Source organism: Corvus moneduloides, chromosome 4, assembly GCF_009650955.1.
Source record: "Corvus moneduloides isolate bCorMon1 chromosome 4, bCorMon1.pri, whole genome shotgun sequence".
In the NCBI taxonomy this organism is placed as follows: Eukaryota; Metazoa; Chordata; class Aves; order Passeriformes; family Corvidae; genus Corvus; species Corvus moneduloides.
The window spans coordinates 39,488,113-39,510,897 of record NC_045479.1 but is presented as its reverse complement, the minus strand read 5'-3'; the positions used below and the strand labels follow the sequence as shown (position 1 = coordinate 39,510,897).

At 38.1% G+C, this 22,785-nt stretch overlaps 1 protein-coding gene across 4 annotated transcripts in view; it reads left to right on the top strand.

The window, feature by feature from the left end:
- Positions 1 to 4,095: 4,095 nt before the first annotated feature.
- RAB3IP (RAB3A interacting protein) overlaps positions 4,096 to 22,785 on the top strand; it is a 33,126-nt gene continuing 14,436 nt past the window's right edge. For 2 of the 4 annotated variants that reach the window (XM_032106337.1, XM_032106340.1), the window contains exons 1-5: positions 4,096 to 4,178; positions 12,510 to 12,785; positions 12,990 to 13,251; positions 20,061 to 20,156; positions 22,641 to 22,718. In XM_032106337.1, coding sequence (XP_031962228.1) covers positions 12,535 to 12,785; positions 12,990 to 13,251; positions 20,061 to 20,156; positions 22,641 to 22,718 — 687 coding nt within the window. In that variant the 5' untranslated portion in view covers positions 4,096 to 4,178; positions 12,510 to 12,534. Of the gene's footprint in view, positions 4,179 to 4,701; positions 4,905 to 12,509; positions 12,786 to 12,989; positions 13,252 to 20,060; positions 20,157 to 22,640; positions 22,719 to 22,785 lie in introns of those variants that run through there. The other 2 variants (XM_032106338.1, XM_032106339.1) reach the window with 2 other exon arrangements.

Here is a 22,785-nt window from a genome sequence, read left to right as displayed (position 1 = left end):
TGGATCTGATGACATACAGTACTTTAATTAACGACTTGGCTGATGGAATAGACAATGCTCTTACCAAATCTGCAAGATATCAAGGGTCTTAAACATTTTTTTTTCAGAACAAGATTAGAATTCAGTAAGAATAAATGGACACAGAAGAAAATTCACAAGTGAGGTCGTACACAAGCTGAAGAAGGACTGGTGAAGCAGCATTCTGCTCCCATAAGAGAAAAAGGATCTTTGGGGGGATGTATAAGCAGATGTGTGATATTTTAAAGCCAGTGCTGGTCAGACCTCATCTGGAGTGATGTGCCTGGAACTGAGCACTGTTCTGATAAAGACTCACAAGAAGAAACCCAGAGAGAACAATAAAAACAATTGGGGATCTAAAAAACATCACCTATGAGGAAAGTTTAAAATAATTGTTTATTCTTTGACAAAATTGAGTGTATAGATGATGCTATCAAATGCCCTGAAGATTGCTGCTTCCGGTATCCACTAAGATAAGCTCATTACCTCTTCTACACTGCAGCAAGGGAGATGAGGTTAGACTTTGGAAGACATTTGTAACTCCAAGGTTAGTTCAGCGCTGGAATGCGCTGTTTAGGGCGGCTGTTCTGTCTTTCACAATTGGAAGTTTTGAGAAAGAGCTTCAGGAGCAGTTAATATCAATCCTGCTTGTCTTCTGTTATTCTGGGCCTTTTTTTAGTGTGTAGATTTGAAAAATAACACAGACCTCACCGGTTTTAACATTCTATTAGTTGAACAAGGAGGGCAGCATAGAGATAGGTTTTAGGGCTCCAATAAGCTGGAAGCTTATTTATGCCAATTTACTGATTGGATTTGCTTTCCTGAACATTTGCTTAGCTGAACATTGAAGAAATATGCCTGCATGGGGAAATACAGTTCCCAATATTGCTAGCACTGGTTCAACTGAGCTAGTAGAAGGGAGAGGAAACTTCTAAAATAGATAAAATTTATAGTCTCTCTAACTTTTTTTGTATCTAGCGGATCATTATTTGGTTTTTTTCACTGTACTCTGGGGTTTCAATGCATGTGTGACTACTATTAATAGATTCATCCCTTGGTTTTCTTGAGTTTATTGTTTTATAATATCTTCACAAAAAGGCAGGTAATAATTACAGTTTATTCAATATAAAAAAAATTATTAAAATAAACAAGTAAGAAGTACCACAGGCAAGTAGAAAATGAGATTTCAAAGTTTATTTGCTTTATTTATCCATGAAATTGTTGGGACATCCTCCCCTACCAAACACTTGAACATCTTCTTCAAAGAAAACAACCATCTCATTCTTTTATTCCTCCCAACCTGTAGCGGGGAAAATTACATTAGCTGGCATTCATGCTTCTGTGTAGAAATGAGAAACTTTAACTAAATTCAGATCAAAGAAAAATTATGCACTTGATTTTTTAAAAGTCCAGCAGCCATTCTTGCCTTCAACAGAGAGGCCTGCCATGGCCTAGTACTACCTTCTGTGAAACAGCCTTGTCTCTTCTGTTTTCTCCTCCCTGAAACAGGTTTCTTAGGTTGAGTGAACTATTAGGAAAGCAACCAACCACATTTGAAGATACAATCTCTCAGACAGATGGTTCAAATGTGACAGAAGACATTGACAGACAGAGCTGCAGCTCAGGGGGGCTCTGTGCAGTGCAGGTACTGTTTGCAATGATTTTTATCACACCTTGCATCAGTATGACTGGAGAGAAGCTATGCAAGTGAGACTCAGTTTTTAGTATACAGATTGCTCCAGCCAGGTCTGTGCCAAAGGTACTATTCAGTGTTCCATCTAGCTGGAGAACGGGAATTTCTGATCTGGGCCATTTAACCACACTAGGGAGCTCAGAGCAAACAGACAAACTACTTTGTCTTGTGTGAGTCTGTGTTGGACGATCCTTCCTCGCATGAGCCTCAGACCTACATTACAGGTGTAGGTCTGCACATAGGTCATACATGTATGTCTCCAGTACTGCCTCTTGCTCTTCCTGACAAGACTCCCTGAATGGATCCTGGACTTGATTTGACATCTCACCTTGAGTGATGGTCACTGATATATGACAAAGCTGGTTGCTATTGCCACCAGGCCCTGCTCTTGACTGTGCCCTCATTGGTGACCTTGGCTCTCAGTTCATGATGCCTGGAGGAGTAGCTCTGCCCTTACACTGATGTGCAGCTCAGGAAGGAGCAAAGGCCTTTTAAAGGAGCAAATATATTTTTCTTCTCCCCCTGCCCCTCGCAAAATGTTCCTTTCTCTTATTTATTACTCTAGATTCAATTCAATTTATTGATTCAATTTATTTTAGCTTTTAATTTTAACCATGTAAATGATGCTTTCTGTGGTTTGTTGCTGCCTGACTCTTTAAAGTATTACACACAGCAAAATACAGGAGTACTTTGACAAAATAAATCTGTTGGTGATTAATTTTAGCACAGTCCAATGTCTTTGGAACTGTATTGCTTTTATTTCTTGAAATGCAAGATGTCTAATCTGGTTAAGACAGCAGATTGTCATGCCAAGCACAGTCATTGTACAGGATTAAGAACTATAGGATTACAGATCCTAATTATAGACTCTTGTTGGTTTACTATGTCTCAATAGGCTGTTTTCAACTTCTGATTCCACTTGTCATGTCTCTTTTGCAACCCTGTTTTTAATAAACTTTCTGATGCATCTTCTAATTTGTCAAACCTGTATTCTGATAGCACTATCTGGATTCTATTTCATGTCAATATTAGCAAATTAAATAATTTAAAGTTTGAGCTCCTTGAACTGAACATCTCTGCTCTTTTGGGTTTTTTACAACCAATTTCAAGTTATACTGCTGTTTGAATATTCCATTTTTTGCACTTTGGTTTCCTGGTTTTCAGATTGCTTCCAGAAAAGCTATTGATGATGATGTTCTGTAGCCATTTTTTCTGCCTAAACCCCATTGTAGTCAGCGTAGATTTACATACTGGAAAGTAATTTAGAAGATATTAGTATTTATAGGTACTGTATTTACTTTATGACGAACGGCATTGATACATTTGCCTTCTGACATCGTCTTTGTCATATTATTTTGCTCTCAATTAACTTCTCGCTTGGTGGATGCCATGGGGAATGTGCCACAAAGAACATTATTTGTCTGTGGCTACGTCCTGCAGGACTGGCCAAACAGGATTCTTTCACATTCAGTGGAAAGCTGTCAGGATAATTAAAGTTTCAATTATTGACTGGAATGCGGCCTAGATTCCTTAACTGATGAATGGGACAAGGTCTTGTTTACCTTAGTTTTTTGCTCATGTTTCTCACCGTGCAGCACACGGCTCAGTTCAGCTGCAGTAACAGCAAGGAAAGTACATGGTCCAGCCAATACTGCTGTCATTTGAAGCATATTCTTTGGCACTGTAATCAGACCAGCGGTGAAATGGAGTCTTATTTATAGCAGCTTTATAACACTTTGCCTATTGCCTTTAAAGACATAGGACTCACAGAACAGTACAGACCAGGACTTCAAGTGCATTAAGTACCGTACTTGTGTCAGGGTGGCAGTGGGGATGCCTTAGGGCAAGCCCAGATGAGACATAGTAGTAATCACTCTTTATCAAACTACTGGGGCTGGAAAAACACCTCTTCTTAGCAAGTGAGTCCTTTTATAGCTCTATACATGGCCTCGTTTTAGAAATCTAGTGTGTAGAGTTCAGTCTTTGATTATGATATACATTAGGGAGGTTCACAATTTGGAGCAGTGCATGCCCCATGAATGAAAATTGCTGGATAATCATCTGGCATATCTTTCATTTTCTCATTTTCAATTGTGCAATCCGGTGCCTTTGTTACTGCATATCGTTAAACACAGAATTATTAACTTCCTTGTGTTTTTCACGGCAACAAAACACTCAGTTTAACAGCCCTGTCCTCGCCTGCCCTTGACCAGAAGCAATGTTTCCCCGCTTTCACCCTCTGCGACGAGCGCAGGCCCCCGCGGGCCCGGGCCGTTCCCTCCGTCCCGCCCACTCCCCTCACGGAGGTCACCCCCGGCCCCTAGGGGGCGCCAGCGGGGCCGCGCACACCTGCCCCCCCGCCCCGCTGCGGGCGCTGCGCTGCGCCGCGCATGCGCGGCCCGGCCCCGCAGGTCGGCTGAGGGGACGCGGCGTCGGCGGTGGCCGCTCCTCTCTCGAGGCTCGGCAGGTACGTGAGGCGGGGGCTGCGCGGCCCTGGCTCCGGCTCCGGCTCCGGCTCCGGCCCCGGCCCCGGCCCCGGCCCCGGCCCCGGCCCCGGCTCCGGCTCCGGCTCCGCCGGCGGGAACGTGGGGTGGCTGCCTGGGCCGTGGCTCCCCTCCAGTGCTGCTGCACCTGCCCGCCGACGCGTCTCCGGGAGCCTGTGCCCAGGCGGGCGGAGCCGGCGCCACCGGGGAGCGCTGCCCCTAGCCGGGGCGCCGTGACCAGGCGCGGGCTGGCTGTGGCGGCTGTGGGTCCCTGCCTGGAAGACCGTGGGGACAGGCGACGGTCCGGGCCGTGCTGCTGTCCCCGTCTGCGGCGGGAGGGGGTCCCCGGATCCGTCGGGGCTTGCGTGGGCACGGAAGGGGCAGTCGGCGGCAGGGATGCGCCTGTCCCCGAGTCCAGCCGCAGTCGAAGGCAAAACTGGGCAAAAGTAGTTCTCAGGGATCACGCCGGGAAGTGCCGGGAGCACCTGCCCGAGGGAGGCAGCAGCGGCGGACAAAGAGCCATCGCACCCCGGGCGCCGGCGGGTCGGAGCAGCTGCCGTGCTCCCCATGTAGTGCTTGTGCGGGGCCCGAGGGGAAGGGCGGCCGGGCAGCAGTGACCGAGACGAGGAGAGGAGGGATGCGAGAAGAAGCTGAGCTAGTGCTGAACGCTTCGCCTCCGCTCACAGAGCTTTCGGCCGGCGGGGCGGCAGGTGCGGATCAGGGGAGAGCGCCGAAAGGGGCAGAGAAAGAAGGGGGGGGAGGGCCGGGCAGGGCCCCTCGTGGGGTTCGCAGATTTCACCCCCCTTGAGGGATGCCAGAGCAGCGTCAGCAGGGACCGGAGGGGCGTTCTGCGCTGTGGGACTGTGGGGCTGCGCTCGCCTGTAGCGTTTCTGGTTGCCATATGGTCTGTTGAGCAGTATTGAGGGTCATACCTAGTCGCCGGTAAGTGGTGGTGTAAGCTGTACTAGTTGCGTAGCAGATTTGAGTTAGCTTTGATTTCTGATGTAGTTATGTTGGAGAGTAAGGCTCAGAAAGTAAATTCTGGTTACAAGTTGATTTCAAGCGATGGGCTATGCAGAAATTTGTGCTGCTAGAGTGCTGATGCTCCACTAATTCCCCGAGAGTCTCAGGGATCTGGAAGTAAGAGAACACAGAGTGACCAAAGCCTTAATGATACCCCCAGAGTTTGTCTTGGTGCCAAAAAGCTACAGTGCTTTTATGAGTTTGAAAGTATTGTCTGTTTTGTTTGCAGATACTGTACTAAGTTTTGTATTGCTTGGTTTGTCTGCTGTGTTCATTTTAAGGCATGTTCTTAGGAAGTCTCAGAAACAGTTATCTAGATAGATAAAATAATTAATCTTCTACAGACTTGCTGTAACTGTGAAATTATCAGCTTCTCTTTTGAAGCAGATGTAAGGTTATTCAGACTAGAAGTATGTATTGGCAGCTACCATCTGTTCGAATATTTGTATTCCTCACTATAGGGCAAAACCTGAAATCTTGTTGCTTTAGTATTTTTATTGTTGTTTCTTTTATAGATCTGTTTAATGAGTTTTTGGAAGGGTTAAAGTTTGGCGTTCTGTATTTGTGTCTTGGCAGTCATTCATCTGTTGTGCTTGGTTAATGTTACCTAGTGAGCAAAGAAGGATGAATAATTTACCTCTCATTATGCTTTTAATAAATAACAAATGGGAGTGCACCTCACAGCTGCAACTGGAATATCCATCTTGTTATGCTATATTTAAAAGGGGATTTTTTTTCTGTAGGAGAAAGAACAGTCACAAGAAGCATTTTGATTGTAGACTGCAGCTGTCTTCATAGCTTTTATTGACTTGGTTTAAAAATTCATGTGAAATACCAAATGAGCTGGTCACTCACTCTTCCACTTAGGTTTATGGATTTTCTCAGAAAAGAGACGTGTACTTTGGATTTTTATTTTTAAGACCCTTTTTAATATGGCATGTGAAATATTGTCTTCCTGTCACCTGACTGTCAAGACTTGTATTAGAGACTTTATTAACACTTACTAATGTACTAACCATTTTTTAATAAATTAAGAAAATATTTCTTTAAATGCATTTGCAAATATGATGTCAGGAAATTCATCGTAATTTTACTGAATTTTAAATTACTGAATATTTTCAATGGTAACTGGAAACAAGAGGGTCTTTAGGTCCAAGTCTTGGCAAGAATAACACTACAGTCATTGTGATCAGGTTTAAACCTGAGATGGGCTTGTGAAGTTGTTTCCTAGATAAGGCAGAACAATGCTCTGCTTTAAAAAGAACAGCATCTGCAAAGAGAATCATATTTTCAGTTTTATTAACTTGGTTTGAGAGTCTTTGTGAACAGAACAGCATTCTTTGAATGTTTGTTTACAGTGAAAGTTTGCGGTATTCTTTGCATTTGCAAAGCACTGACTTTTCTCTCTAGTAAGAGGTGTACTATCTACCAGAGTCTAAACCATGTTTATTTATAAGTTTCACAAGCACTTCATAAATATAGGTCATGGAATCTCCTGTGCTGCTTGTTTCTGTAAGAGAGACACTTACTGTCTGTACCTATGTTTTTCTAATTGAAGATACACCTATAATTAAGTTTTTAAAAGATATTTTTTTAATCATCAGTTCATCAAAACAAAAATCCTTTTAACTTCACAAAATCTTGCTATCAAGTAAACTGTGTTTCTTTTAAAACAGTGCAAATAGTGTTTTCAGTGCATAAAGTGAGAATAAAAACAGAAAACCCACATCGTAGTATTATATGACAACACTAGAGGGAATGCAGTAGAAAAATATTCTCACATTAAACCAAGTGTGTTTCTGCTAGCTGTTAAATTCTGTAGGCTTGCCGAGCTTACAGTTTACCTTCCATTTACCATCTTACCTAATTTGTCACCTGTTGGTAAATACATGGTGTGAGGTCACTTGTAAATAAAAGTAGAATATGTTAAGACTGGAGTAGTTCAGTGCTTTCTTTTTCTCTCATATCTTGCTGGCTCAAAAAAACCCAAAAAAAGTTTTGTTTTGGGTTCTTGAAGCAGAAACTCCTATCACAATTGCAAAATTTTAGGAGTCGGAATTATTTTTTGCAAACATTAAAGGAATTCCTGTGCCAAATCTTGAATTGTGTTCTTGCAATCAACTGGCATTGATAATAGTGTTTAAACTTGCTTGAAATCTCTGGCTAAGCTTAAATGTAAAACAGTTTAGGAAGAGAATCTACCAAACTTTGTCCTGTGCCTGCATCTCATGAATATCTGATACTGGATAGATGTAATCGAATTAGTTTTTAACTTGAAATTAATGCCCGTATATGCCTTACAACAATTTAAACTTTAACCTGCTTATTTGCATCTGATAGGTTTGAAGTAGCTCTACTTAATTGAACTGCTTCTTTAAAAAGTGTTCATTAGTCCATTTTTCTTAATTTCCTACTAAGTTCTTTAGAGTTAAAAACATATTACATTCCAGGCTCTATAATGCTACATATTTAATTTTTTTTTTCCTAAACTGACTGAGAAGAATGCAGGCCCAGTGGTGGGCTAGTGCCAGTCCTTTTGAGGAACTGCTGCAAAAAATTCCACTTTCTGGAGCCCTCCCAAATCAACTGAGGCAGACGGAGTTGAATAAATGAAGTCTTTGAGACTCAGTTACATATTAAAAGGCTTGCTGCATGGAGGTTAAACCACAGTGGCTAATAGGCAGTTCTTTTGAGAAATGCTAACTAGAATTTGCTGTTGATAAAAATATTTAGAGATGTTAACTTTCTTCCTTAGGGGATTTTTTTCTTTCCTTCTTACTTGAACAGGTAGCCATTCTGTAGTGATGGTATTCTTTACTATTAAAACTAAAAATGAGATTACTGATGTGTGAAATGTTTGGTGTTGGCTTTGCTTTTAAATGGACTATAGCAGTTAGGAGATTGTTCAGAGTTGTTCTCTTCCAAGTGTCTGGTATTCAAAAGCAATCTGTGAAAGACAAACTCCAGAGTTCATAGTAGGCGGTTTTCAACAATGTGGTTTTTTTTTTTTTTCCAAAAGGAAACAAACCACAATAAATTGCATTTCAGGGAGCTTTTTAGTATTGAGTGCTTTGAATCAGACAAGTAGCTAAACCCCCCTTAGAGTTATAACAGAAAAATTAGGTTAAGCATTTTGATTTGACTGCTGTAAAAAATGTTTGTGGTTCTCCATTTGTTAGAAGCTATAGGAAGTGTTTAACTGACTGTTGTAAACTAAAATGTACTACAAAGAAATCAGTTTAACTATTAGAGAAAATAACAGATTTGAGCATAGTTTCCTTGTGAAGTTGTGGTTAGTCAGCAGTGCAAGTGTGGCAGCGAAGAGGTAATAAAAAGTGACATTTTGTCAGCTCCCACCAAATTTGCATTTTTTCCCAGATGAAAGCATAAGGAAATGAATTAATTTTGTTGTTTCATTCTGATTTATTACAGTACTTAACATTTTTTATGTGATCCTAATTGCATACTATCAACTAAGACAAAAATAATCACATATTTGGGAGGCACTAATGTGATTCCACACTTTCACCTTATATTAATGTAGGAGAAAAGGTATTTAGAAAATTAATTATTTTATTTGTGTGCTGGCCCGAAATGCCAGAATATCAGCTTTTGTTCACAGTAGCAGAACTACTACTCGGGAGTGCTGTGTCAACAGTGTGTGCTTTTTGCACACAGTCAGCTTGGCTCCTAGTAAAGCTCTCCTCTGCTTACCATTTGCTTCATGTTCCTTCACAGCAAGGCTCTTCATCGCTGCCTTAGCCAGTAGTATGAATCCTTCCTGCAAGCCTTAAGGAAGCCTCTAATCTTTAATGACACTGACATTTAATGTGTGTTTTTAATCCTTCTCCTATTGGTTACCATTACTTTGAAGAGTTCTTTCCCAAAAGAGAGCTTTTAATTTTACTACCACCTGCCTTTTTGCTTATGTATTTGGTTTTATTAATGTGTGATGTGTCTTCATAATGGTGTTGGTGAGTCTTGAAACTGAGATACTTAATATGGGCTTCTTTGTCTTGTCTGGGTGGTGTACCCAGCTTCTGCCTGCTCACTGCCTAGTGAGGAGTAATCTTAGGAAAGAAAAAAGTTGTGAATGGAAAGTGTTTTACACAGATGGTTTGGTTATGAGTGCCCATTTGAAAGGCTATGGGAAAAATATATCTGAGGGGCTTTATTTTCAGCTCTTCCAGGAATAACTTGTATAATTTTTTAAACTTTTTTACTTACTGTTTCAGAAAGAGGTTGTTCTTTGATAGTTGAGAGGTTATGCATAGGTTTGTTTACTGTTTAGGCTGAGGTCGATATTTAATGGATAAGCAGAGTGATAGTCTTGTAAATAAAATTCCATGATCTTTTTGGTTTGGGCTCTTTCTTTTTCTTACTGTTAAAAATAGTGCAAGATATAGACAGGTTAGGATATAGGCAGGTGGAAAAGCTGTAGAAAAGACTTAGGTGGAACATTTCTCAAACGAGTGGGACCATGTAGGTGGGATAGAGTCCTCCTGTCCTTCCCCCCAAACATACTATTTTGGTATCGGAAATTGATGTGGTGGTCCAGAGGGGCAGCTAGAAATGCATTTGAACATTTGAAAGATAATAAGTAGGCTTTCAATTGTTGGTTTTTTTTTTTTTTGGGGTGTGTGTGAGCCAGCATGGCCTTCTGCACTTCAGATTGTAGATGAATTTGTGTCTGTTATCACAAATATATGGAATGGTGCATCTTTTTACCTGTTGCTTACTCTATGTACTTAGAAGTATTTGGTCCAAACAGATATCCCTAAGATTTATATAGAAAAAGTAAAATAAATTAAAGAACAACAAATAAGCTTTTATGGATCCTTTTTTTATTCTTGGGGAAGGTTAAGTAGTATTTTTTTAAAAATCACTTTTTTGAGAAAAAAACCTTGTGTAGCAAAGTTTAGCCCAATGGAGCATGTACTGTAGACAGTCAGCGGTACTGGTGATCTAAGTTCCATGATATCTCTACTGAGTATCAAGGCAGACCTTGAGTTTTAAGAGTGACTCGCAATGTGTCTTTCAAACTTGAAATAGAAACTAGTCAATAGCAGGGAGTATGGGACAGAAGCGTGTTCCTGTTTTCTTCTCAGGTGGGTCTGAGTTTCTGCTTTGGTTGTGTGGATTTGGGTGCACTTTCGTGCACGCTGTAGAAAATGCAAGACATCCAGGCAGCCCTTCTACATCCTTGTTCAGGGCCTGTGTCTTTTGTTAGTTGTGAAGACTGGGATCCAATGAATTGGAAATTGGAAGTGACAGCTGGTGTTGTTGCCAGTATAGTGGTGTTGGGTATGGCTGGCTTGGTGTTCAAAGAAGAGGAGAGCAGTGGCAACAAAGAAAGGGAAAGCGTTTGTGTAGATGTGACCTTGACTTTGAGATCTGTGACACAGATGTTTTTCAATTGGGGTGATGAATTATAAAGACAGCAGTATTTTAGCTTACTAAATGTAAAAACAGTGATGTAATAATTGCATTGTAGAGCTGAAAACATTCTTGAAATTTAACTTTGAAGAGAAATGTCCTGTAGCTGTGTCAGTTCCTTCATTTTAATTTGTCTACTCAACAGGCTTTATCATCATGTAGAGCATGTAATTATAATGCTTCCAATAGTTAAGAAGAATTATAGGGAAAACAAACAGCAATATTTGCCAAAGTTACTTAAACTCAAAAATAAGCTTTTCATCTCTATTATAATAGGAAAGCTTCAAAGCACAAAACTGTGACAATGTTTTTCTGTGTAAATCATATTTGTGCAAATGAAACAATATCAACTGTTTTGATAGTTCAAAATAAAACAATTTTCTGCATAAAATTTTCTGCATAAAAGAAATCTGAAACAAAAATATTCCTTTTCATTCATGTAAGGTCCTTTTTGTCCTTTGAGTCCGGGCCGTTTCTTAGAGGGGAGTGATTTTTTTTTTGGTGGGAGCAATTAGCAGAGGCAGAGAAAAATTAACATACTCTTGCTGTCTGAATAGTTGAATTTCTCCCACATGTACCTGCTGATGTGGTAAAGCTACTTATTTTGCACTGGTGTATACACACCGCAATCCTTGAGATGCAGAACAGTTTTGAGTAGTGTTCTTTGAATTTAAGGTGACCAGAAAGTCTTAATTTAACTAAAACATTGCTTCCTGTGTAATTTTGGGATTCCATTCTTGGTGTCTTCCCGTGTGTTTTGTGAAGTGGCTAGTGAACTGGAGGTACATATAAGTTGATGGCATCCTTTCTTCATGGTTATGATCATAATCTTTCTAGATCTTCTCCTTGCCTTGTCTTTTCAAGTGTAAGATCCAGGCAACTTTCTCTGTAAAATACAATACATTATTTTGTTTAGATGCACAATTTTTTTTTTCCACATTAAGTATCTTTTTTGAGCCTTTTCTCTCTTCTGTATTTATATAACATGGAAAAGGTTTGTTGGTTTTTTTTGCAGTGAATAATCAGTGCTAAGTAATTCCTTCACAGATTTCTCCATACTACTTCCAACTTCCAGTTTTGAATTATGCAAAGATTTTGGTCATCTCTGATAAACTGCTGAAAAATAGGACTTGTAAAAATCATGTGTTGTACTTGTTTTCTGTTGATCTGATGAAAAGCATATGTAATTAAAAAATAAATTGAAAGATTGTCAGTTAAATTGCCAATTTGTAGTACTTTTTACCTGTAATGTATTTTTGGTGTACTTGTTCACAGTTGTCATGTTCACTTAATCATGTGATGTGTTAAATATACATCATCATACTTAATGAGAAATCTTATTGGCTAAGTCTGTCATTTCAGTGAACTGTTAAAAGATCAGATGAGTAATTTAACCAAAACCACTATGGACTGTAATTTATTTAAAGGTTCACTGATTTCTGTTCTAGATTATTTGCTTCATTGAGATGAAAAGTTGAAGTTTTACACTTACAAATTTTTTTTTCTTCACTCATTCCCAGGTCTCCCCCTTTCATGAATGAAATACATTTGTTTTGATATGAAACAGCTCTAGATTGTATTAAAAATTACATTGTTTTATGATGTAGAGTATGTTCTTGATTTCATCATCCCATTTAGATGCAGAGTCTGCTGTTAGATCTTCTGGACTCAGCAGTGCAATGGGTGGGAAGAAACATTTTTGGTGGTTGAAGTTTGGACTTTTGCAAGAACAGTCCAGAGTTTCCATTCTATCATGAAGTATTCTGAACATATTTGAGTGTGTTTCATTCAAATATTTAAATATATCTGACAGCTATTTCCTGTTTACTTTCTGATAAAGTGATTATTTCATTTAGGGATTCATATAATGAGGCTTTTATTATGGCCAGTGACCCCTTGGAAGGCTTTCATGAAGTGAACCTTGCTTCGCCTACTACACCAGATCTTCTTGGAGTAAATGAGTCAGGGACTCAGGAACAAACTACCTCACCCAGTGTAATCTACCGACCACATCCTTCTGTTGTGTCCTCCACACCAATCCAACCCAATGCATTAAATGTTTCTGACCTTCCTACACAACCTGTTTATTCATCTCCCAGACAACTGAATTGTGGAGAAGTATCAGGTATAAGGTAAATGCCATGTGTCTTTTTATTTAAATTGTTGATGTTTGTTGCATATAAACTGTTTGCTTCATAACAGATACAATTTTAATATTTACAATGTTGTAATATTAAATTGTGTCCATAATTATGTATTCACCATCACTACTGCCATTTCTAAAATACTACTCTTACTGTATTATATAAATAAAAAATATATTGCTTTCTTTACAGCATCAATGTTACCGACGCAGTACTTGGTTCTACCTCTGGACCCCAGAGTGGGTCATTCAATCACAGTAATGCCAGGAAGGAGAGCAATAACGTAGAGAGAGAGTTTTTGCAGGGCACTACAGTAGCAGATGTTGCTGAAGGAAATGAAGATATTTTTGGGTTGAGTACAGACAGTTTATCTCACTTACGGAGCCCATCTGTACTGGAAGTAAGAGAAAAGGGCTATGAACGATTGAAAGAAGAACTTGCAAAAGCTCAGAGGGTAAGGTTCGTTGTCTTCCTTCCTCCCGCTTTTTCTCTCTTCAAAGTGTTTCTAATATTGCAGAATGATAGATGGGCCAGAAGGTGCACTTGAAGTCTACTCTTTTCTTATAGCTTTATTATGATGTAATTATTTAATGTAAAATTTTCTAAGTGCTGTGCTGATGTCTTATAATTATTCTTTGATAATGTTTTTTTTCCTAGTGCTGCTGCTGCTACTTAACCATGGAAACTTTTGCTGCAATATGTGGTTAAACACACTCTCTTTTTGAAATGCAGGCTTTCCTTCATTCTGACATTTGAGAATAGGAGTTAATTTTCTGTCATTCTGTTGTTACTGAATAAGTATTTATAGACACTGATTATATACCTTGCGAGTCTTCTTTCCTCTAGAGTTTAAAAGTGTAGCATGTGTCATGGAATTTATAAATGCTTTAGAAACAGGGATGTTTCACAGGGGAATGACTGCATAGGAAAGAAGCAGTAAAAATGTCTCTGGTGTTCTTTAGAGTACTGTTACACCACACTTCAAATTGAATACGGATACCTTTGAAGACACTGTGTCTCAATTCATTAATATTTGTAAAGCGCTTCGTCTTGTTTGGATGGATGGTGCTATATAAATGCAAAGCCATTATTTATCATTTTAACATTTCTCTGTGCTTAAGTTTTGAATAGGTTTTGTGCTGTTTGTATATGTGCCCTTTCTTCTCTTCTAGGTAATTCCATTCTTGTTTAGGGTTAAGCTCATCTTGTGTTTGAACTTGCTGCCCTCTGTTTGCTACCTCATCTTGTTGAATGCAATCGTCATTACTGTCATAGTGAATCTTAACTATGGATTTGGATGTTGCTTTTTCTATTGATTGTTTTATTGCTGAGCAGTGGCTTCCTTTGCTAATGTGTGTGTTTACTTAGCTTTTGACCACTGAAAGGAAACATTAACCTGAGCTACATTTGAGGACCTTGCATGTGAATATATAATCCTAGCAGTTAAACTTGGAATCCTAGAAAATAAGAACAAATTAACATTTAAGCTTTAGAAAAGCTCTTCTTTACAGTATACCACAACTCAGATCTGCTACTGATAGCTTGCAATGATCTAAAAATCTTACTGCAGTGTATCGCACTTTGTCTCTTAAATATTGAAGTGTTTCCTGCTTCACTCTGAAATTTGGTAAGGCTGTTAAGGAAATGGCATGAAGGCTGCTAGGACATACTAAACTGCATGTTATGTGCTTTCAAACTCTTTGTGTGGTCTTAACAAAAGCAATTCAGCACTAACTTGAGACTGTTGATGTCAAAGTTCTTGCTAATTCTCAAGTCCTCATGTGATTCTTACCAGTGTTATACTGGAGGGGTAGCTTACTTTGCTTGTCTTTCTAAACTTGCGCTGTTTCAGAATTGCTTAGTCACTGCAGGAGTCTGTACAGACTGTACAACAATAAACCCTATTCCTTCCATTATACTCACTTTCTTCCTCTTCCTGCATGAGCACTATTTTTTCCTATCCCTAATCCATCTCTGGTATCTTTCTTCCAAAACTCATGGCTGTTCACATAGTGCTGTATTCTCTCTGTGATACTCATATATCATGCAATCTTAAACTTTTGTTTCCAAGCATATTCACTTTTGTTGATGAGTACTCAGTTCAAAACCTGTAGGGATGTAATGAATAGGTAGTGTCTTTGTATAACTGGTTGTCTTTTACGTAATGGCTTTAAATTCTCTGTGCTGTTTACTAGTGAGAAAAATGAGAATTTCAGTTTGCACTTGAATTTTGTGAGCTCATTGAACCTGGAAATTTTACAGGCTGCAGAGAGTAACAAAGTAAATGCAAATTTGCTATTTTGCATTTTTCATTGGTTCCAAATTTCCCACCCAAACTGTGTGCTATTGTACTATATGTTAAAGATTGATTTGAATTTGTTGCAGTTGTGATGAGAAAGGGAACTAGAAAGGAAATGGAAATTTTAAACCTTGGGATCCACTAATTTCTTTTTTCATGTCTTTGCTTGGAGTTAAACTTTTTTCTTAATGTGCTGTCAGGTTTTTTATATTAGATAATGTATGTATGCCATGTAATTGTTAGACATTTCAATATGGTTCCTGAATAAATTATTCAGTAATAGAATAAGTATTATTTTCTTACTTTTCTGCTTTTGTATGCCTTGGATTTCTTAAGCCTATAGACTTCTTAAGATGAATGGCATTGCTGGCAAAATCGTTAAAAAAGTCTTTCAAAGCTTTGTTTCTTGATGAGAGAAAAATATACTTTCTACTTCAATCTAGATCAGTCGCTGCATCAAATCATGTAATAAAATTGGGAGAAAGGTTGGGTCAGAGGTTAACAGCAGTGCTCAACTCTGTACTAAAAGGGCATATAAGAGTTTACATACTTTTGCCTTAAAATGCTCCCTTAATTAAAATGATAGATTATTTTCAAATTTAGAGACCATTCAGATTATTTTTTGCTTATTTTTTCACTGAAGTCTTAATTTCTGGCTATATTCTAAAGGTGGAGATGGGTAGTGTTTGCTTTACATCATCTGAACCCTTCTTGTTTCGCTAATCTTCTAAAGCGGCATCAGGGAAACTGAGAAGGTGTTAAGAGGCTTAGTGATTGTAATGCCTGGGACCTTATGTCCTCACGTCTCTATGCATTTGTATTTTCTCTGCTGTGTTTGGATTGAGCTCTCTCACTGTGGTTATTGAAGATAGCTCAACCACGTGTAGATAGCCTCCCAGAGAATAGTGATGGTATTTTGATACAGGGTATTTCTTGATGTACAAATTTAGTGGAGTCCTTGCAAATATATATCTTTCATATATACCTATATATACCGTATACCTTTTGCTTTTCATCTTAGTTAACCAGCATGCTGCATGTATTTTGGATAGCTTACCTATAGTTTCTGAGCTTTAGCAGTTTATAGTCACGAACTTGAATTCTTTCCTTGAATTTTTGTGTGATTTGGCTCAAAGTTATTTCCTTGTCAAACAAACTGATGTTTTAGCCCTCTTTGATGAGGAAAGAGCAGTCTGCCAGAGATGATGGTTCCAACACACTTGGTTTCCATGATTCCCATGGTCTTTAGAGTAAGGTCTGTATACTTGTTAGTAACAAGTAAAACCATGTTTGACTTTTTGTAGTAAAATGTGAATTAATTATATTTTCCTAGTAGAGTAAAATTGATTTTTTTTTTCCCCCCAATACAGTAATGCTGGTGAAAGAGGTGATAGTATAGAATGTGGCATGGTCAATTTCAACACAGTTTGAAAGCCTGATTCTCAGATTTAAAATTTTCTTTCAAAGGCTTCAATTTCTGTATACATTTTTCATCTCGGAAACAAACCGAGTGTTACAATTTGATCTCGTGTCTTCAGATCAGCCGTAAAATGTGATATTTTAAAACTCTGCATGGATTAATCAATAAACAGGTTCACAATAACTACCCAGGAATTCCAGTAGTGCTATATAGTACTATTCAGCATTTTAAAATTTGCGTTATTTTCTTTAAAGTTAACAATAAAAATGAGGGTGTGTTAGAGCTGTACTGAAGAGTATGCTTTCAGTCTTTTCTAAAATCAAATTGTAGTTCAATTGTAAGGCCACAGGCTTGTGATTGTTGAGGATGCATATTGGTTCTCTGAAGGTGTTTTAGCAATTCCGAGCTGTCTTTGATGAAAGTTTCCACCCCTCTTACGCTGTCGCAGTGTATTGTAGGCAGAGAAATTTTCTCAGGCGAGCAGAAAGAAGACTGTATGAAAGCAAAATAGCAGCATCTTCACCCACACCATAAGATAATTCAGTAGTTTGTGAAACACTGCTAACTTTGAAAAGATATTCTGGATCTTCTGTCACATTAAACAGCCTTGTGAATCTGGTTACAAAGGACTGATTTTTATGTAGCTTGTTTAACTTGTGTGCTGAGTGAAGACCAGTCAAATAGGAGTGCATTTAATAGAAATACTTTTTTGGTGACTTCAGAATTCAGCAGTATCCCACAGTTGAGAATTTAGGTGATATCTGTAGAAAATGTTCTTTCCTCAGTATTACACGTCTAGTTATGACTTGGTTAAATTGCTGAGCTAGATGTAGGATGATTTTCTTTCTAGAATGTAAAGTGTGAATGGTTTTGAAGCAGTAATTTGCATTTCTTATCTCACTGGTTCTTTTTAAAGACTCACCCTGTAGTCTGAGAAGATCAAAGAGAAATAAACAACAATATGACTCTTTGATACAGATTTCTTTTTAACTGTAAGGTGGGGTTATTTTTCCCCGTGCAAGTTAATTTTTTTTCTTGCCTTCTGTAAGTGTGTTTGAAGTGTGTTTTTTAATAGTTCCTCATCTTCATGTAGTTACTTTTTCAGAACTGAAGGACTGCAGCATTAATGGTTAGTCTAGCACACACAGTTGTCTTTTCTGGTTCCTTATTGGCTATGGCTGGGAAGTCTCCAGTAATGCCTTTAAGACACAGGCAGTAGTAATGTTTCTAATAATTGCCAAGCTTTTTGCTTTGGACACTCTTTATTTCTGCCTTGCCTAAAAAACCTGAGCTTAAATTTGCTTTACAAAAATAACGTCTTACATTATGCTTCTCCTGAATCATGTCATGGAAACTTGCCCAGTGTTTGACAAATCCAGCTAAGCAGCCATGCGTAGTAGACTGCCTGGTGTCGTCTTTTTGTTTTTGTTAAGAAACTTCACTCATCTGCCTAAATTTTAATTTAATCTCTCCTAATCTTTCCAGTTGCAGGCAAAATCTTTTATGTATGTAGTGGTAGGTGAACCTGGGGTAGTTTTACTTGCGTGGTTAGTTTGACAACTCTTGACCTGAATATTAATGTAACCTCCTCTTAAGGTGTATTGATGAGTATGTAGCCTCCCTTACAAATCAGGGAAGTAAGCCAAAGGAAATGTTGACATTTCCTCTGCATTTATAGGAAAAGTTTCAACTTTTTTTTGAGTTTTTAAGCATTTTGCATCAGAATCTTCCATTTCCTGATTAAGAACCATACTTTATATGGGAAATACTTTAAACCAACACAAAATAATTAAATTTTGTTTCCCCCTTTCTTTTTTTAACCTCTTCTTTTTTCCTTTTTTTTTGTGTTCAGTTTTTTTGTATTCCTTTCTTCTTCTCATGCCTCCATCTGTAGCTATTTTCCTGCTGCCTTTTTGGTGTTTGTTGTGTTTTTTTTTCTTGAGAAAGAGATAGGTCACTGTGTGCAGAATAGTAGCTAGCAAGTAAGATTTGAATAGAATTTGAGAAATACCGTGTTTGGAAAAATTCCCATCATTTAAGTGGTACCTTTCAAAGTAGTTGTGTATGGAAAGCAAAAAAATCCAAATGACAAACTAGACTAAAAATTAATGAATACATTCAAAGTTAAAGCCAGGTAAAAGAAGGATAATGCCTTTGATACGAAATGATTCTAGTAGAGTCCCTAAATTCTTGTCCAGTCTAAGAGCTGAAGTCAAACAGGACTCTTTACCTTATAGAAAAATCTATTGCCAATTTCACTGCAGAAATTGAGAGCAAGACCTAATACCAGCATGCTACAAGGCAAGATGCAGCTTCCCACATTTGTTGTATGCAACATTACTTGAATCATGAAGACTTTGGAAGAAATACTAACCACCTTCCAAAAACACAGGGGAAGCTTCCATTCGGGCCTTTTTTTGTGACTCTCTTGTGACTGGCCTCCCACAGTTTTCTGAAGGCAGCTATTTTTTACTGGCTTGTGGAGGTTTTCAGAGCAAATCATTGTTAGGTTGTATTTGAAGTCTTACTTACTAGTGATAGTCTTGGCTCTTGCATTTCAGGAATGAAATGCCTTTCTTGGTGGGGGGAAGGGGAAAAAGAGATGGATGGGGATGAGAACGGAGTTAGGGCCAAAAAAAGTTTCGAAGGTCAGAATTGGCTACTTCTCTTTCTTTTACTTTGTCTACATCGTTCTCTTTCTGCAAGAGATTCCAGGGTTTAATGGATGCAGAAGGGGAGAAGAACTTTCTTTCAAATTTCTTATCAGCCTTTTTCTACTTCTCTGCAAAGTACCCCAGTTTGTCCTCAGTACGGATGAGATTGGGCATATGTAACCCTTCTACTGCCAAATCTGTGTTAAAATCTTACTGTAAAAATGATTATGGTCAGACCTTCACTCAAATTTTAGTGGTATAGACACTAACATTTGGAATTTCATTAAGTTGTTATAATTTTATTTATATATCTGCGTAAACAAGGGCAAGGATATAATTAAAGTATGATTTTGGAAACATTGTAAGGAGATATTTGGAAGACAGTATTTGCAGTAAAATAATGTTTTAAGATTTTAGAATTGCAGATTGTCCTGAGACAGTGCTTTCTGATTTTTTTAAATTAATTTTTTTATTTTTAAAAAAGGATTACTTTAAGTATATTTTAAGGAATGGGTAGATGAACTGGTGTTCTGTCTGCCCCAGTAATTAATTTGATCTATATTTTATCTGAATACAGCCTTTTATACTTCCAGGAAAAAAAAGGTTTTTTTACTTCTGGGTATTTTGGAAATGTTCGTGTTTAGCTTAGATATACATTAGATTGGGCTGGTATTATTCTGTACAGCAGGAAGAAACAGCTATATATGCATAGCATTAATTTAATTGTTTTTAGTGTTAAGATGACTATTTTGAAAGGCTTTGTTTAGCAAAGGTTTTATGCTCCTCTGATTATTTGCTTTTATTTTTTGTCCCCCCTCTCTTGTGGTATTAGCTTTAAAAGGCCAAGTTACTACTCTAAGTCAGAATAAATAACTTTCAATTTTCCATAGGAGCTGAAGTTAAAAGATGAAGAATGTGAAAGGCTTTCTAAAGTGCGAGATCAACTTGGACAGGAATTGGAAGAACTTACAGCTAGTCTGTTTGAGGTTTGTTGGAGTCTTCGATGTGATATACTTAAGGGAAGCTGAGCCAGATGTTTTATGTAGAACCAGTATATTGTATGCTGAATTTTTCTGCAATAGGCATATAAAGGGATTTGTGTCCTGAAGACTTGGGTGTGTTGAAGTAGAGGCTTAACAGAAAGCAGCAGACTTTTCACTTAGATGCGAGATACCTTATTGAGCTTGTCAATCTGCCTAGACACAAAATGAAGAAAATAAGGAAAATATATCAGCTTATTTTTTGGCATAACTATTTTGAGACAGCTTCTCTGTCTGACAACAAGGCTATCTAGATAAGAGCTAAATTTGGGGTTGCCATGGTGACTAAATAAAAAAACAGTGTAGTTCCAGATGAATGGAGGTAGCAAGTACATAACTTAACCATGCTTTCAGCTTCTGAATTTTGGGTCTGGCAGCATGCTTCACCCACAGACTTCAAAAGAAACATTAGTGCTGAGTGATGCACCGGGGTGAAACCTGGTTACCAAGTGAGAGGCCTGAACTTTAAGTGGGACCATTGCATTTGAGGAAAAGGCAGTAGTATCAGCAAAGATTGTGAGATTGTATTACACGGAAAAAAAAATGCTAAATCTGTAACTTGAAGTAGGATCAGTTCTCATTTTATCTTAGGAATATATAGAGGAATGCTTTGGACCTAAATTGTGGTGTCTTTAACTGTCAGAATAAATTTCATAATCCATGGGTGATTTATACATTTACTAAATCATAATGTATAGGCTTTCAGCATATGCTTAAGGATACAATATTAGGTATGTTTTAGAAGCAGTGTTTAAACCTGTGAAGTTGTATAAAAGTGCTGTTAAACATTTGAAAATACTGACATTCAAAATCAAATTACAAACTACATCCTGGTAGGGCAAGGTTACTTAAAATATTGAGCAGTTCCTTTGTGTAAAAAAAATAAAATAGAAGAGTGGAAGGGTATTTTTTAGCATAAATACTTGTGTATGCTGGGGGGAGGAAAATGTCGGGTAGGTATTTTAACTGTGGAGGAATAAAAAGAAAATTATCAGTGAAATTTTATATTTATGACATTGCATTGCTTAGAACAGTGTGTCAATTTGTTAAAAATATGTTTGAAATACAGTTTATTAGTAATAACAGTTTGAGTTTGAATTCTCCAGACTGTTACAGGCATGTTACCCAAGTTTTCTTTTGTGATTTGATTTCACTGAGAGGCTCTAACAAGACATAGTGGTGAGGTTTATTGATTTTTTGCACTGGGATCTGCAGCCCTTGAATTCATGTTTAATTTTGAATCCCACTAATTTCAGCAGCCATATAAATGGATATGCTAGGTCTTGCTAGGTTGTTGCATCCCAGTGGAGGACTGAGACTTGTTTTGCACAGCTGGGTGCATATATTACATTATTACACTGTAATAGCACAGTAACATGCTTTGCTTTCAAAGGTGCATCACTAAGCGGAAACTGCATGGTCAATGTTAAATGTATTTGTACACATTGTATAAATGTGTATGTTCCCATTCCTGCATGTGTCTTGTTACTTACTAGAATTTTACAGCCCCATATTATACGGCTGTGTTTGTATGCCAGTGGGAGCCAGATCTTTTGGTATGAAGATGTATGAACTTTTTTGTTTTATTTATATAGTGTCCAGATGTGCTAGGCGCTTTACAGATATGAAAAGGATCCTATCCCAAGTAATTTGGTTGATGGCTCTGATATTTCAATTTTTGTTGCCTTCAGTAAGTACCATGTGAGAACAGGAATTTGATCGTAGGTGCAAATTGCTGGATCAGAGCCTAAACAAATACATTTTACAGACAACAGGCTTAGAGGTATGACGTAAAAGGATGTTTGAAAAACCCTCAGTCCTTTTATGCTTCCTTCTTTATTGGTTTAGCCTTGTTTCTTTACTTGGATTGTTTTATTAGTGCTTTTTCCATTCTACTTAAGAAATGTTTATTAAATGATGAACTGTTTTTATGCTGTTGTTTTGTCTCTTTTATTGATGACGAGAATTTAGACTTCGTAGTTGTTTGACTGGTTTCCTTTGTGCAGAAATTTACAGTTGTCTAAAACTGGTTGTTCTGGCTACAAGAAGGGAGACGTTCTTTTGAATGTGCTACTGTGCCTATGTTGCTTTTGTTGCTACTGGCTGAGTCTTTCTCTTGGGGGGTCAAGGAACTTGTCAGCCACCAAAGCGTGACTGGAGCCTGGTGTTCCTGACAGGTATTGTTCCTGCTGGAGGGGGGTGGGTGGAGTTGCTGAATCTGGGCTCAGAACCAAGGAGAACTGTAGGTGCCAGTGATGAATCAAAATGATAGATTTGTAGGGATTTTTTTTTAATGTAGCTATTTCATTTCAGACTATTGCACAACTTAATATTCACAAGTAGTCTTCATGAAGCAAAAGTATGCCATTAGTTGTTGGGTTTTTTGTAAATTTGTGTGAAGCATTTACACTAGCTAAACATCTTTTATAGGAAGCACACAAAATGGTTAAAGAAGCAAATGTCAAACAAGCGGCAGCAGAAAAACAGTTAAAAGAAGCACAAGGAAAGGTGAGTTTTTCCCAGCTTGTTTTGTCTTTTCACATGGTTTTAAATCTGAAATGTGAATCATAAAGAT